We start from the raw sequence: 16554 nt of genomic DNA on the forward strand, positions 1-16554 counted from the left end.
GTTCATTGGTAAATTTAAAATCCATTCATTGGATTTCTAGTGGCTCAGTGACAAGCCAGAAGCCAGATAAATTCTAATTTTAAATAAGACTAGTTACTAGTAAATAAGTTCAGAAAAAGAAGAAAAACTTGAGAAATATGGAGCTTTTGTAAGGCTGCTGCTTGCACCGCTCCAGAAAGTCACAGGCCATTGGGTTTTTTTTGTATTGCTTTTTTAAATTGATTTTATCAACACCTTCTTTAACCTGTTCATTTACATCTCCGATATTCACTAACTGCTTATTTTACTTGTTGGCCTGCTTGGTTGTTGCAAAGTGCAAGTGTTGTATGCATCCATGGTTTGCTTCTTTTTTATATATTCCATATTTTGTGGTGGTCAGCTTCTTTTTTATGTCTTAGAATTCCAATTTCATCATCTAAATTTACTTGCTCCTCTTTCATGGACAATTGACTGCAAACACAACTATAAAAAAACAATAGCAAAGACTCGATCTATCACTATACAGTTTAACTACAGTACATGCATAACCTTGTTATTATTGGGCATTGCCAATAGTTTACCCATAAAAACACCTAGCAGTCAGGCGATCTCTTAAAAGAAAGTGTATACAACTAAAAAGAAGTATTATTTTAAACTTAAAATAACCAGAATTACAAGGTGACATTGTGTACTTTGCCTTAAAGTCATATTTTCATCTCAAATCTAAATTTCTTGAATATATATGTAGAACAACAGTTTTGACTTTATTAATCTATTTACAAATTACTTAATTTATTGCTCTTGAAACAGTACAATTAAATAAAAAACATATCGGTATGACTTAGAAAGTATTGATCTTACATCAAAGTAATTTTACAGGGTGTCTGCTGGATAAAATGGGTACACTTGGTATTTTTTCAAAATTTTTTGAGACCAAATTATATGAAGTTTCTGGAAAATCAGATGATTTGACATGGAAAGATCACTTAAAAATTTTGCTAGGATACCTTATAGAAGACTTTTTCCCAAAAGCAATAATTATTGCTTCTGGCAACACTTCTTTTGTTACTAAAACAAAATTTGTACTGTTTGCATTGCAAGGATTTTAACACTTTGAATAATAAAAACAACTATAAGTACCAACCACATTGTTCACAACTGGTCAGTTTATTTCTGGTCTTTGAATATCTACTGTACATAATAGGATGAACTATGTATGTTGGATGGGTTTTGCTGCTAATTATCAAACATTTGGTGTATATTGGAAATGTAAGACTAAATGCTAGTGCTATAAATGCTATTCCTGTGCTTTTATTATTTGTGCATTTATTGCAGTGTTATTTTTAATATAATTGCTGTAGGAACACACTAAAGAAGAGCTTGATGCTTGGAAGATTGTACGTGTTAGTGAAGATTTCCGAGTCATTGCCCTTGGGTTACCTGTCCCTAGATACACTGGGAACCCTCTTGATCCCCCTCTTCGCTCTCGTTTCCAGGCCAGAGATATATATTACCTTCCTTTTAAGGTAAGTCTAAAACATTTTTGATTAACAGACATTTTAAATACTTCAACAGAATAATAGTTTGTTATATTTCAATTGATACAGTGATAAAAAAGAGTAAAATGTCTAAATGTTACATATATGGGTATTGAATCAAATGTAATGAATCCAGGTATCTAGTACCTTGATGTTTGTTTGAATAAGCCAAAGATTCGATATTGCATCCAAAATGTCATAACAGTCTTAGGTAAAATACTCAAAAACGAAGTGACCCATTTATAATACATTTGATCATTTTTGTATGTATTTAGGTTTCTGACAAGCCTGAGAGTTTTCACCTGGTCATACAAGCTGAGAAGTTAGATTAGTTTGCAAAGGGAGAGTTATTTTAACTTGTATGGCATTTTGTCTAATGAAATTAAGGAGTCACACTTTCAAATAGCTGAAGAGTGCATTTTTATACATCTTCACCCCTTGGCACAGGTGTTTCTTTTCTGATCAGAAATGCTGGTGTTTTTTTTTAAAGGGGTGCATTTCCCTCTTAAATATTTATAATTTTTAATCAAAAATTAAAATTTAATCAAATAAAAAATAAATTAGATACAAAACAAATAAGAATTCATTTGATACTACTTCCACACGTTTATGCTACATATCAGGTTAAATCAAATGAATATCGGGACTAGAGTTTTCTGCAGGTCCTGAAAAATTAAACCCAAAACCACCTTTACCAACACCAGTTTGTAACCAAACAGTCGCAGTTTGTACTTGTGCATTAATTAACACTATGCCCATTTTACATTTCCTAATGCAGTACAACTGTTTCTTGTTACTTAAAAATGAACACAATGCTAATCATCAGTAAAGTACAGATAGTTGTGTCCAAATGGATTCTATTCATAACAACTTAAGAATCATGTATGAAGATCCCAGCCCAGCCATTTGCTGTATGGATTTAACAAGGTAAATTCTTATGGTTTCACATGGGTTTCCTCTCACATCCTGGAAACATACACATTAAGAGTGAATGGTGACTCCAAAGTGGCCTATAAATAGTGAGTGTATGTCCCATCTAGAGTTGGTTCTTGCTTGGTGTCTATTGCCCCAGCCTCCTGGATACCTGTATTGGAATAAATAAGTGGATTTAAAGAAATCGGAACTGAATATAAAAATAATAATATCATATTCCCCTTTCAAAGAGGACTCTTAATTTACAAAAACAAACAAAAAGGTATATACCAATCAGCCACAACATTAAAACCACTGACAAGTAAAATGAATAACATTGATTATCTTGTTAAATTGGCACCTGTCAAGGGGTGGGATATATTAGGCAGCAAGTGAACAGTCAGTTCTTGAAGATGATGTGTTGGAAGTAGAAAAATTGGCAAGTGTAAGGATCAGAGCAACTTTGACAAAGCCAAATTGTGATAGCTAGATGAGTGATTCAGTGCATTTTCAAAATGACAGGTCTTGTGGGCTGTTCCCAGTATGCAGTGGTTAGTAACTACCAAAAGTGGTCCAAGAAAAGACAACCAGTGAACAGATTACAGCATCATTGGTGCCCAAGGCTCAATTGTGCACTTGGGGAGCGAAAGCTAGCCTGTCTGGTCTGATACCACAGAAAACCTAGTGTAGCACAAATTGCTGAAAAGGTGTTGGAACACATAGCTTGATGCATATGTTACTGCACATCCACAAACTAGTCAGTGGTCTCATACTGACCCCTTTCTACCGCCATAAGTTTCTCTGATTGGGCATGTGAGCATCACAACTGAACTGTGGAGCAATTGAAGAAGATGACCTTGTTCGATGAATCACATTTTATTTTAGGTCACGTGGACAGTCATTTGCATGTGTGTAATTTACCTGGGGAAGAGATGGCAGCAGGGTGCTTTATTGGAAGAAGGCAAGCTGTTGGAGGCAGTGTGATGCTAGGAAACATTAGGTCCTCACATTAATTTGGATGTTACTTTGACATGTACCATCTACATAAGGATTGTTGCAGACCATGTATACCCCTTCTTTGCAACGATATTCCTTGATGGTGTTGGCCTTTTTCAGCACGGTAATGCACCCTGACATAATGCAGGAATTGTTCAGAAATGGTATGTGGAACATGACAAAGAGTTCAAGATGTTGACTTGGCCTCTGAATTACCAAATCTCAGTCCAATTGTGCATACTGGAATGTGCTGGAAAAACAAGTCTGATTCAAGGAGGGAGGCCCCACCTCACAACTTACAAGACTTAACAGATCTGCTGCCAACGTCTTTGTGCCATTCACCATAAGGCACCTTCAGAAGCGTTGTGGAGCCTATGCCTTGATGGGTCAGAGTTGTTTTAGTAGGACAAGATGGACCTCCATGATATTAGGCAGGTGGATTTAAATTTGTGGTGATCGGTATATGTGTTTTAGCCACAAGGGGGCATCAGAGAGCCCCAAACCACAGACACAGCACTACAGAGCACAGTATATGAATAAAATGAAGGATTTTTATTCTTCTCAAAAGCACCTGTCCAACAACCACTTCAACAATTAGCCGCGATAATGAAATAAATCAAGAATAACTCCACAATTCTATCCTCTTCCGTCCTCTAGTTGAGTGTTGCCTGCTGCCTCCGGACAATGACTCAAAGATATAAGGCAGTGGGCTCCCTTTTAAGCTGGACCCAGGAATGCTTTCTGTACTATGCGGTGTCTCACTCGAAGCACTTCTGGGCCATAGAAAAATAGCAAGGTCCTCCCCCTACAGCACCCTCCTTTAACACCCAGGAACACTGACAGGGCTACACTTCCAGACTCTAATTCCCAAGCACCCTTGTGGGTGTCTTGATTGGGCTGCCACACGGGAAACACTGCCACCTTCTGCAAGATGGATGCAACTGTTCCTAAGTTCCGGCTTCTGCTGGCTCTCTTACAATGTATACACACCCACACACACACATACATACACACATATACATTTGTTTGAAAATTACCCAGTATTAGTGCTGGTACAACATCATACACTGAGCTGAGGTTCAATGAAACTTAACACAGTTTATAAACTTTTTACAGTAACAAACTCTACTACTTGTATTTTGGGTGTTCACAAAATTGTCACAGGACTACATGGTATCCAGTTCCAGTGTGCATTGACTTTGAAAAATGGTTTGATGTCTTCTCCTTAAATTTAAAAAGACAAGAAGACCTCACCTGACAATGACTTAACTTTTCCTTTACTCCCAGCAGGATTTCATTTATATTAAATGAGAAGAACACATAGACAAAGACAATTCACACATTGCAAAAATAACTAAAAATTAATTATGTCAAATGAACTTCATCCCCAACCGCTACTTAGTATAAACACCATGCAACAATACTTGAAAAATGCAAAGTAGCTTGGCCACACATTACTTGGTTACCTCTCCTTCACTCATTTTTTGTTGTCATTTTGCTGTCACTTTGATATTTTATTTTTTAATACAGCTAGACAACTTAAGTGTACCTTATATTCATCCTTAATTGTGGTCACAAAATTAAGACTTAAATTTGAAAATCTAAGAACAAGCACTGCTGGGTAAAGTTCTGTATCATTAGGCAATACTGGGGATAGGTCACGTTTTTTGAGCTTTGTAAATTTTAACATTGCATATAAGGGGTTGTGAAAATATATTGCTGTAGTTACCAACATGTATGGAGTTACTAGCATAAAAACTCAGTATGCACACTAAGAACATTGTGTGTCCTCAATTTGAACAGCATGCTATGTTTCCTGTGAGATGGGTGAAAGTGGAGCTGAGGTGAGGAGTTATCCCTTATTTGCTTTGGTACCATTTTGTTACCAGTACTGAGGTCTGAAAGCTGGCATTGATACTGAAGTCAAACTTTGGTACCAATCCAAAATTACTGGACACAGTGGGGTTTTTTATTGTTACAAACTATTTATAATTTACTTTATTTAAACTTGACTAGGATAAAATACATTTAAGACACACAAGACTACTAAATTAATCTTTTCCCAAAATCAAAAAGGTTAAAATTTTAACTCTAGAAAAATAAAATTTACTTAAATCCATGATCTAAAAGCAGCTGCATTAGTTTGGGATTAAGATAATTTTGGATTTGAAAACTCATGGTTACATAAAGGTAATGGAAAAGAACATAACATCAGTGGCTAAACAGCTATATCTTAGACAAGATAAGAAAATCAAAATGGTAAACACACATTAAGGGAACAGATCACGGTCACTGTTGGTGAAGGTACTAAGGAAGACATCCAGGAATGCAGTCACCAAATTCTGGCAGTTCCAACAATATAATATTACATAAGAAAATAAGACCTTTAGGCATCAAAGGTAGTATGATTATGCGTGATATTAATGTTCCTAATGTGACTCTTTTTGAAAGTAAATAAAAAGAAGCTAAAATGGTAAATGAATAAATGAATGATTCCTCACTCAATTTCTCCCAAGCCCAGTATGGGGAAATGTCCATATAGACATTAAATATTCCCAACAATAAAGAGGTTAAGAGAAACAGGATTGTTAAATATTTTAAGCACCAGCTGTCACTGTGGTTGATTTTGAATTCATGTTTAGAAGCGTATTTGTGCACACCAGAACAAACACCTAGAATGAATAGAAAGTACACTTTTTGGGTAGTTCTTTTTTAGGAAATGCCTGAAAACAAAAAATGACAAATAAAAACATTGCAAGAAATGTTATCCAGGCCACATATAAATACAGTGGGTACAGAAAGTATTCAGACCCCCTTCAATTTTTCACTCTTTGTTATATTGCAGCCATTTGCTAAAATCGTTTAAATTAATTTTTTCCCTCATTAATGTACACACAGCACCCCATATTGACAGACAAAAATAAAGAATTTTTGAAATTGTTGCAGATTTATTAAAAAAGAAAAACTGAAATATCACATGGTCCTAAGTATTCAGACCCTTTGCTCAGTATTTAGTAGAAGCACCCTTTTGAGCTAATACAGCCATGAGTCTTCTTGGTAACGGATTCAACAAGTTTTTCACACCTGGATTTGGGGATCCTCTGCCAATCCTCCTTGCAGATCCTCTCCAGTTCTGTCAGGTTCGATGGTAACCGTTGGTGGACAGCCATTTTTAGGTCTCTCCAGAGATGCTCAATTGGGTTTAAGGCAGGGCTCTGGCTGGGCCATTCAAGAACAGTCACAGAGTTGTTGTGAAGCCACTCCTTCTTTATTTTAGCTGTGTGCTTAGGGTCATTGTCTTGTTGGATGGTAAACCTTCGGCCCAGTCTGAGGTCGTTAGCACTCTGGAGAAGGTTTTTGTCCAGGATATCCCTGTACTTGGCCGCATTCATCTTTCCCTCGATTGCAACCAGTCGTCCTGTCCCTGCAGCTGAAAAACACCCCCACAGCATGATGCTGCCACCGCCATGCTTCACTGTGGGGACTGTATTGGACAAGTGATGAGCAGTGCCTGGTTGTCTCCACACATACCACTTAGAATTAAGGCCAAAAAGTTCTATCTTGGCCTCATCAGACCAGAGAATCTTATTTCTCACCATCTCAGAGTCCTTCAGGTGTCTTTTAGCAAACTCCATGTGGGCTGTCATGGGTCTTGCACTGAAGAGAGGCTTCTGACAGGCCACTCTGCCATAAAGCCCTGACTGGTGGAGGGTTGCAGTGATGGTTGACTTTCTACAACTTTCTCCCATCTCCAGGCTCAGCCAAAGTGATCTTTGGGTTCTTCTTTACCTCTCTCACCAAGGCTCTTCTCCCCCGGTAGCTCAGCTTGGCCGGACGGCCAGCTCTAGGAAGGGTTATAGTCGTTCCAAACGTCTTCCATTTAAGGATTATGGAGGCCACTGTGCTCTTGGGAACCTTAAGTGCAGCAGAAATTTTTTTGTAACCTTTGCCAGATCTGTGCCTTGACACAATTCTGTCTCTGAGCTCTTCAGGCAGTTCCTTTGACCTCATGATTCTCATTTGCTCTGACATGCATTGTGAGCTGTAAGGTCATATAGACAGGTGTGTGGTTATCCTAATCAAGTCCAATCAGTATAATCAAACACAGCTGGAATCAAATGAAGGTGATCTCAAGGATGATCAGAAGAAATGGAATGCACCTGAGGTAAATATATGAGTGTCACTGCAAAGGGTCTGAATACACGGCAAAGGGTCTGAATACTTAGGACCATGTGATATTTCAGTTTTTCTTTTTTAATAAATCTACAACAATTTCAAAAATTCTTTTTTTTTGTCTGTCAATATGGGGTGCTGTGTGTACATTAATGAGGAAAAAAATTAATTTAAATGATTTTAGCAAATGGCTGCAATATAACAAAGACTAAAAAAATTGAAGGGGGTCTGAATACTTTCCGTACCCACTGTATATTCTAGAAAGAATAAAATGTAAACACAAAATAAATGAGCTAAGTATATTGACTACATGTATTATTAAAACCATAACAATAATAGGTAACTTTACAGGGAAAAAAATAAAGCAAATAAATAAAAATTTACTGGAATGCCACTACTTGCCACTAAGGATATAGAAAGATATTTTAGGGTTAAGTGGAACACAGAATAAATGCACTGGAAGCTGAGATAATTAGCAATTTTTTTTTACATATTTTTCATTCCAGTAAAAGACCATTTAAGAAGCCAAGAGATGCAATAGAAAAAAATAACTGACATAACTAGCAGACAGGAAATGCATGAAATGAATATTTCACTAAAGTATTAACAAAGCAAGATAAAAAATGGAATTACTCAAGCAACCAAAACTAAGATGTATAATTACAATTATTTTAAAATAGATCAGTTGTACTTCAGACGTGTTGCACCTAATATCAGTAGAAATCTAGGACCTGATGAGATTTTATCAGCAGAGCTGAAAAAACTGAAGATGCTCTTTATAAACCCAAATCTTTAGTCAACATTTTCCACCAAATACTTCTGAATGACTGGAATAGCAAATGAGACAAAACTGATTCCAGTAATTATCATTCATTATCCTTAGCTTTACCCAGTATAAGATAATAGAAATTGTAATTAGATGTTAACTAGAAGTCTACTTGTATGAAATGAATATTTTAAATAACAGCAGGCATAGGTCTAAGAGAGGGAAATGTTGACAGACCAATCTGTTGAACAGACTTCTGCAGTAGTAGACAAAAGCAAAGCTTACAGTATAATGCATTTAGACTTACAAAAACCATCTGGTGCGATTCTACATCAAATGTTATTTCTGATGTTAAAAGCCAATTTGTGTCAGATGTAAGAATGTAATTTACTTTATTTAAACTTGACTAGGAGAAAACACATTTAAGACACACAAGACTACTAAATTAATCTTTTCCCAAAATGAAAAAGTGTAAAATTTTAACTCCAGAAAAGTAAACTTTACTCAATTCATGATCTAAAAGCAACTATGTATCAGGCTGATACATATATGGTAGATAAAGAGTATAGATAAAAGGAAATTGCTGCTCATAAGTAAAGGTCATCAGTGGAGTTTCTCAGGTGTCTGGGCTTGGAATATTTTTTTCGTTCTAATTTGTTTTGATGACACTGTATTGAAAAAATGTTTGGATTCTGTAATACTGTTCAGCGTATTGTTTATGTTGGCTTATGGAATAATATAAAAAGAAACCAGAAAAAACACTAGAGAACTCCATTGGAAGATAAAAGATAAAACACTTGATCAGTAAATATTTAAGATTAGTTAAACAATTTTTAGGGGATATTTTAACTTTCAAGCAGCATACATTCACCATATAACTTATTTTGCTTTTACCAGACAGTTTAGTTCTGTCTCCACACAAAACAGTAAAGTCATCTGGCTGTATTTCAGTGTCTTATTTCTAGCATTAAACTGTTTCAGAGGATGAAAAAACACAGCAGTTTCTGATGTCTCTTTGCCTTGCATAAGTTTGCTCTAGTTTATTATCCAGTGATTGCACATTGACCAGAAAATTGTTGGGTAGAGGAGGTTGCTTTCTAAAGTGTTTTGCTCTGTATTTATTATCCTATCCTTAATACTTGTGCTGAAATTTAAAAGGGTTTGATGATCATAGTTAATAATTATAATAACTGCATAAATAACAAATACAAATTTTACTCAGTATTGCATATAGTTAAATATAAGGCTTATAAATCCTTAATTAATGCTTACAAAGACCGAATGAAGCTCTAATATTCATAAGTCATTTTACCAGCATATCAGTAGCCCTTAATGCCACACTTCACAGAGATGAATAACTCCTTTACTGATTCATTAAAAGCATTATTAATACCAAAAGAAAGTATTTGTTATGGTCATATTACATAACAGTATGTGACTAATAGATGCATTATAGGTAGTACCTGCTGTAAAGTGTTGCTTAAGATTGTAAGACCATTGATTAAATAAACTGTTAACACTGTAATTATTTTGTCTTTGCTTTCTCCTCTGTAGGATGAACTAAAGGTCCTGTATGATACAGGTCCAAATGTTGCAGCTAAAAGGTAAGGTTTTTCCATTTCACTGCTGTCATCTGTTTTACTGACTACATTAAATATTTATGATTTCTGACTAAAAATTTGTCAGTGTTTTGGCAGCATAATAGCATAGTGGTTAAGGCTGATACTTTACATCTGCAGAGACTAAGCTATTAATCCCTGTCCAGTTTTAATTTGTATGGTGTTTATTCATTTCACTGCTATCCACCTCCATATATTTTCTGGGATTCTTTAGTTTTCTACCATCTCCCAAAAACATGCACGATAAGTCGATTAACTACTGTAAAATAGCCAGGTATGAGAGTGTGTTTGTGCATAAATACACCTTATGATGGATTGATATTTCATCTTGGGTTGGAGACTCCTTTGGGCCTAATTATTCCAATATGTACTGTATTCATAACTGTTTATTAGTGGTTTCTCTCTTTATTGATTTGTTGGTATTTTGTTTAAATTTAATTCATTACATTTTTGAAATATGTCTCTAGTAATTAAGGAATAGTTGTAAACAGTTAAGATATCCATCCATCCATCCATCCTCTTCCACTTATCCGAGGTCAGGTCGCGGGGGCAGCAGCTTGAGCAGAGATGCCTAGACTTCCATCTCCCTGGCCACTTCTACTAGCTCTTCCAAGGGAACCCCAAGGCATTCCCAGACCAGCTGAGAGACATAATTCCTCCAGCGTGTCCTGGGTCTTCCCCAGGGCCTCCTCCCGCTTAGACGTGCCCGGAACACCTCACCAGGGAGGCGCCCAGGAGGCATCCTGATCAGATGCCCGAGCCACCTCATCTGACTCCTCTCAATGCGGAGGAGCAGTGACTCTACTCTGAGCTCCTCCTGGATGACCAAGCTTCTCACCCTGTCTTTAAGGGACAGCCCAGACACCCTGCAGAGGAAACTCATTTCAGCCGCTTGTATTCGCAATCTCGTTCTTTTAGTCACTACCCGCAGCTCATAACCATAGGTGAGGGTAGGAACGTAGATAGACCAGTAAATTGAGAGCTTTGCCTTTCAGCTCAGCTCCTTTTTGACCACGACAGACCGATGCAGAGCTAGCATCACCGTGGACGCCGCACCGATCCACTTGTCGATCTCATGCTCCATTCTTCCCTCACTCGTGAACAAGAGATACTTGAGCTCCTCCACTTGGGCCAGGATCTCACTCACAACCTTGAGAGGGCATGCCACCCTTTTCCGGCTGAGGACCATGGTCTTGGATTTGGCAGTGCTGATTCCCATCCCTGCCGCTTCATACTTGGCTGCGAACCAATCCAATGTGAACTGAAAATCATGGCCTGATGAAGCAAACTGGACAACATCGTCTGCAAAAAGCAGTGACCCAATCCTGAGCCTACCAAACCGGACCTTCTCAATGGCCTGGCTGTGCCTAGAAATTCTGTCCATAAAAGTTATGAACAGGATCAGTGACAAAGGGCAGCCCTGGCAGAGTCCAGTTCTCACCGGAAATGGGTTTGACTTACTGTTGGCAATACTGAACAAGCTCTGACACCGGTCGTACAGGGACCAAATAGCTAATATATTTTTATATTATATATACTGTATATATACTTAAAATATAAAATATACGTATATTTTTGCTGAGGCAAAAACTCGGGCACGGGAGGAGTTTGGGGAGGCCATGGAGAAAAACTTCCGGATGGCTTTGTGGAGATTCTGGTCCACCATCCCGCATCTCAGGAGGGGGAAACGGTGCAGTGTAAACACTGTGTATGGTGGGGATGGTGTGCTGCTGACCTCAACCTGGGACGTAGTGGGTCAGTGGGGGGAGTACTTTGAAGACCTCCTCAGTCCCACTAAAATGCCTTCCAATGAGGAAGCAGAGCCTGGGGACTCAGAGGTGGGCTCTCTCATCTCTGGGACTGAGGTCACTGAGGTGGTCAAAAACTCCTTGAATGAGATACGCCTGGAGTTCCTCAAGGCTCTGGATGTTGTAGGACTGTCTTCATTGACACGCCTCTAACATTGCATGAACATCTGGGACAGTGCCTCTGGATTGGCTGACTGGGGCGGTGGTCCCCCTCTTTAAGAAAGGGGGCTGGAGGGCGTGATCCAACTACAGGGGGATCACACTCCTCAGCCTCCCTGGAAAAGTCTATTCGGGGGTCCTGGAGAGGAAGATAGTTGAACCTCGGATTCAGGTGGAACAGTTAAGATAATCTTTTTTAATCCAAACATTGCCTCAATGCTTTTATAGCTGGAAAAACTTCATTTTCTTATACACCGGTCAGCCACAACATTAAAACCACATGCCTGATATTATGTGTGTCCCACTCATAATGTAAAACAGCTATGACCTGTCAAGGCATGGACTCCACATAACCTCTGAATGCTTTGTGTGGTATCTGGCACCAAGACATTAGCAGCAAATCCCTTAAAGTTGTGAGGTGTGGCCTCCATGCACCTGGATTTTTTTCTAGCAAATCCCACAAATGCTCGATCGGATCAGGATTTGGCAAATTTGGAGGCCACATGAACAGCCTTAAACTCTTTGTCATGTTCCTCAAACCATTCTTGAACAATTTTTGCAGTGTAAGAGGGACCACTGCCGTCAGGGAATACTACTGCCATGATAGGTGCTTGTGGTCTGCAACAATCTGTATGTAGGTGGTATGTGTTAAAGTAACATCCACATGAATGACAGGAATGAAGGATTTCCAGCCAAGCATTGCCCAGAGCATCACACTATCTCTGCTGGCTTGACTTCTTCCCATCTCTTCCCCAGATAAATGACATACATGCACGGAAATGCACCACATATACCATCCATATGATCTGAAAGAAAACATGATTCATCGGACCAGGCCGCTGTCTTCCATTGCTCTATGGTCCAGTTCTGATGCTTACATGGGTATTGTATTGTATTGTGGCAGTGGCCAGGGGTCAGCATGAGCACCCTGACCAATCTTTGGCTATACAGCCCCATATGCAGCAAGCAGTGATGTACTGTGTGTTCTGAAACCTTTCTCTCATGGCTGAATTTTTGCTACAGTACTTTTTCTATAAGATCAGACCAGACAGAGTCGCTTTCGCTCCCCATGTGCATCATTTAGCCTTGGACACCAATGACGCTGTTCCATTCATTGGTTGTCCTTTATTGGATCACTTCATACTGGGAACACCCTGGAAGACCTGTTGTTTTGGAGATGCTGTGATCCAGTTGTCTTGCCATCAGATTTTGCCCATTTTCCTGCTTCCAACACATCACCTTCAAGAACTGACTGTTCACTTAATGCCTAATATGTCCTAACCATTGGCAGGTGCCATTGCAACAAAATAATCAGTGCTAATCATTTTACCTGTCAGTGGTTTTAATCTTGTGACATATCAGTGTATATTCTCCCTATTATTATTTTGTTGGTATTAGTAGTTTAAATGAAGTATCTTCTTTTATTCCATCCATCTTATTTATTTTAATTGTTTTATTTTCCTTTTTTAACCTATAGTCTGACAAATCTGTCTGTTTTTAACAGTAACTTCATAGGAGTGCTGATCCCACATTTTTATGCCGTAAAAATACAATTTTCAGTCCTGTAAACAGCAGTCTTTTAATTGTTGGTCAAATCTGGTGTAAGTGATGATCACTGTATGACGTTTTTGGTTTTGAATGGAAATATGACTCCACACCTGTTCCCATTGTAGTGGTATTATAAATTATTTATTTTGCTTAGACTCCAGTCTCTAATGTAGTATACAAACACTGAAATACATTCATTACATTAAGTTAATGACAAGATTTTGTAATTTATTTTTAAATAGCACTCCTCACTGAGTATTGGCTTAGTTAAATCCACAACTAAAATGCATCTACACAATATTCTCAAACCTATTTACCCTAATTCTGGGTCATGGAGTACCTTTAATTAGTGTGAACGATACCCGGGCACAGACAGGCAGACATGTTGTAAATTCACCACCACACGTTTATTTACACTATGTACAAGATTAAAGTGCACACACAAAACCCCAAAAAGACCCCAAAGTCCTGGCCGCACAATGCCTTCACTCTTCGGGCCGCCTCCACTCTCTCTCGTCTCTGACCTTGTCCTTCTTCCACCCGACTCCAGTCTCGAATGAAGGGAGGCGGCCCCTTTTATCTGCACCTGGATGTGCTCCAGGTGCTCCCCGGCAATCTCCCGCTGACAAGCCCCAGTGTGGTGGAAGTGCCGGCTGTTCTCCCGGAAGCTCTCCGGGTGTCCCTGCTTCTCTTCCCCCCAGCACTTCCTGGTGTGGCGGAAGTGCTGGGGTCCAGGGTTCCCAAGGCATTGGGGTGCCCCCTGGTGGTGACCACGGGCCCCTACAGGGTTGGGCTTCCAAGCCCCCTACCTGTGGCCCCCAAAGCAACCAGGGTGGTGGCCCCCATGTGATCCAGGGCAGGCGTAGACTCTCTTCCGGTCATTCAAGGCGTCCCAACCGGGTCGTCGCCCCTGGCATCCCCGACATTAGATTAACATGACCACAACATTACAATTTAAAGTCTAACTTTATACAAGCGACCAAAACTATAGTCAATAGAATAACTGAAAAACAAACTTACGACACATATTGTAAATGTAGGAAGGACGGTCCTTGTGTGTGTGTGAACTGTTAACATTTGAATCTGATGATTGCATATAGCGCTGAACTGACCTCTCTGTACTATTATTTCTTCTGCATGTCCTGGAGTACAAAAGAAACAGCACCATAAAGCAACATGTTGGGACTGGCAAAATGGGGGGGGAAAAAAAAACATGAAACACGCAGTCACTGATTACAACCGCAAGATGTTATGCGAATGAATATGAGTAATGTTGCATCCATGCCACAATGTTTTCTGAAATGTACTATACAGGTCATAAAATGAGTTATTCCAAATATCATATATACCTATGTCTTTGTGTTTTTTTGTCAGTGCGGCTTTGACATCATGGACCATAAGGTGCATGCTAATTCAGCATGAGCAGGAACACTCAATAAAACTGAATAAAAAAAAAATCAAGTGACAGTAAGATATGAGTTAAGCAGATTTACCAGCATTTGTGTGTCAGCTTTTATCCATTGTGGAAGCTGGCCCGGACACTGATGGCTCAAGCACCAACACACGTTTATTATACACTAGCAGAATACCCGCGCTTCGCAGCGGAGAAGTAGTGTGTTAAAGAAGTTATGAAAAAGAAAAGAAAAAATTTTAAAATTAACGTAACATGATTGTTAATGTAATTTTTTTGTCATTGATATGAGTGTTGTTGTCATATCTCTCTCTCTCTCTATATATATATCTATATATATATATACTTATATGTATATATATGTCTATATCTATCTATCTATCTATCTATATATGTATATATATATATATATATCAAAATATATATATATATATATATATCAAAATACCCGCGCTTGGCAGGGGAGAAGTATAAAGAAAAGGAAACATTTTAATAATAGCGTAACATGATTGACAATGTAATTGTTTTGTCATTGTCATTAGTGTTGCTGGCATATATATATATATATATATATATATATATATATATATATATATATATATATATATATATATCTATACTAATAAAAGGCAAAGCCCTCACTGACTGACTGACTCACTGACTCATCACTAATTCTCCAAGTTCCCGTGTAGGTAGAAGGCTGAAATTTGGCAGGCTCATTCCTTACAGCTTACTTACAAAAGTTGGGCAGGTTTCATTTCGAAATTCTACGCGTAATGGTCATAACTGGAAGCTATTTTTCTCCATATACTGTAATGGAGTTGAGCTGGATGACCGTGGGGGGCGGAGTTTCATGTGACATCATCACGTCTCCCACGTAATCACGTGAACTGACTATCAACGCAGATACGTAGAAAACCAGGAAGAGCTCAAAAAAGCGCTGAAGAAAACATGCATTATATAATTGAGAAGTCAGTGAAACAATAAGAAGCGAGCGACTGACATATACAACCATATTCATGAGTGCTGCTAATTCGGAAACAAAGCACGGTGTAAACCTAAAATTTAAAGTAAGTTCATAGACAGGCTGCCGCTGACGTTTGTAATTTAGTGCCTGCCCATATAAGGCCGTCAGTCAGCGGCAATCCAATAGAAACACTGCCTCTAAATATTCGCGGGTGAAGGACTGTGCTTATGCAGAGGAAGATGAGATGGTCAGGGTGGTGTTTGGCACAAACTCACCAAAACTGCGAGAGAAACTTTTAAGTGCTGGGTCTTAACTAACATTACATACAGCCATGGACATCACACGAAATGACACCAGGACAGCTGGGAACCTTCGATGCAAGAACACCAAGCGGCTCACATGAACTGACGCAGTGCACAGACATAATGCAACAGTTGCAAAGAGTGCTGAACAAAAACCGAATTACACAATTGAGAAGGCAGCAAAAAAATATGAAGCGTCTGATACATACAAGCATAATCATAAGTGCAGCACATGGTCAAGTCAAAACTTGAATATATAAAGTCACTGTCAGAATATATAAAGTGAAAACTTGAATATATAAAGTCAGCATCAGAATATATAAAGTCATCGCTGGAATATATAAAGTCAAAACCTGAATATATAAAGTCAGCGTCG

At 38.5% G+C, this 16554-nt stretch overlaps 1 protein-coding gene across 1 annotated transcript in view; it reads left to right on the forward strand.

Moving 5' to 3' along the window:
* vwa8 (von Willebrand factor A domain containing 8) overlaps positions 1-16554 on the forward strand; it is a 482517-nt gene that overhangs the window by 118637 nt on the left and 347326 nt on the right. Inside the window, exons 6-7 of the mRNA XM_039745289.1 lie at positions 1341-1505; positions 9919-9968. Coding sequence (XP_039601223.1) covers positions 1341-1505; positions 9919-9968 — 215 coding nt within the window. The remainder of the gene's footprint in view (positions 1-1340; positions 1506-9918; positions 9969-16554) is intronic.

The sequence above is a fragment of the Polypterus senegalus genome, chromosome 2, assembly GCF_016835505.1.
Source record: "Polypterus senegalus isolate Bchr_013 chromosome 2, ASM1683550v1, whole genome shotgun sequence".
Classification (NCBI taxonomy): Eukaryota; Metazoa; Chordata; class Cladistia; order Polypteriformes; family Polypteridae; genus Polypterus; species Polypterus senegalus.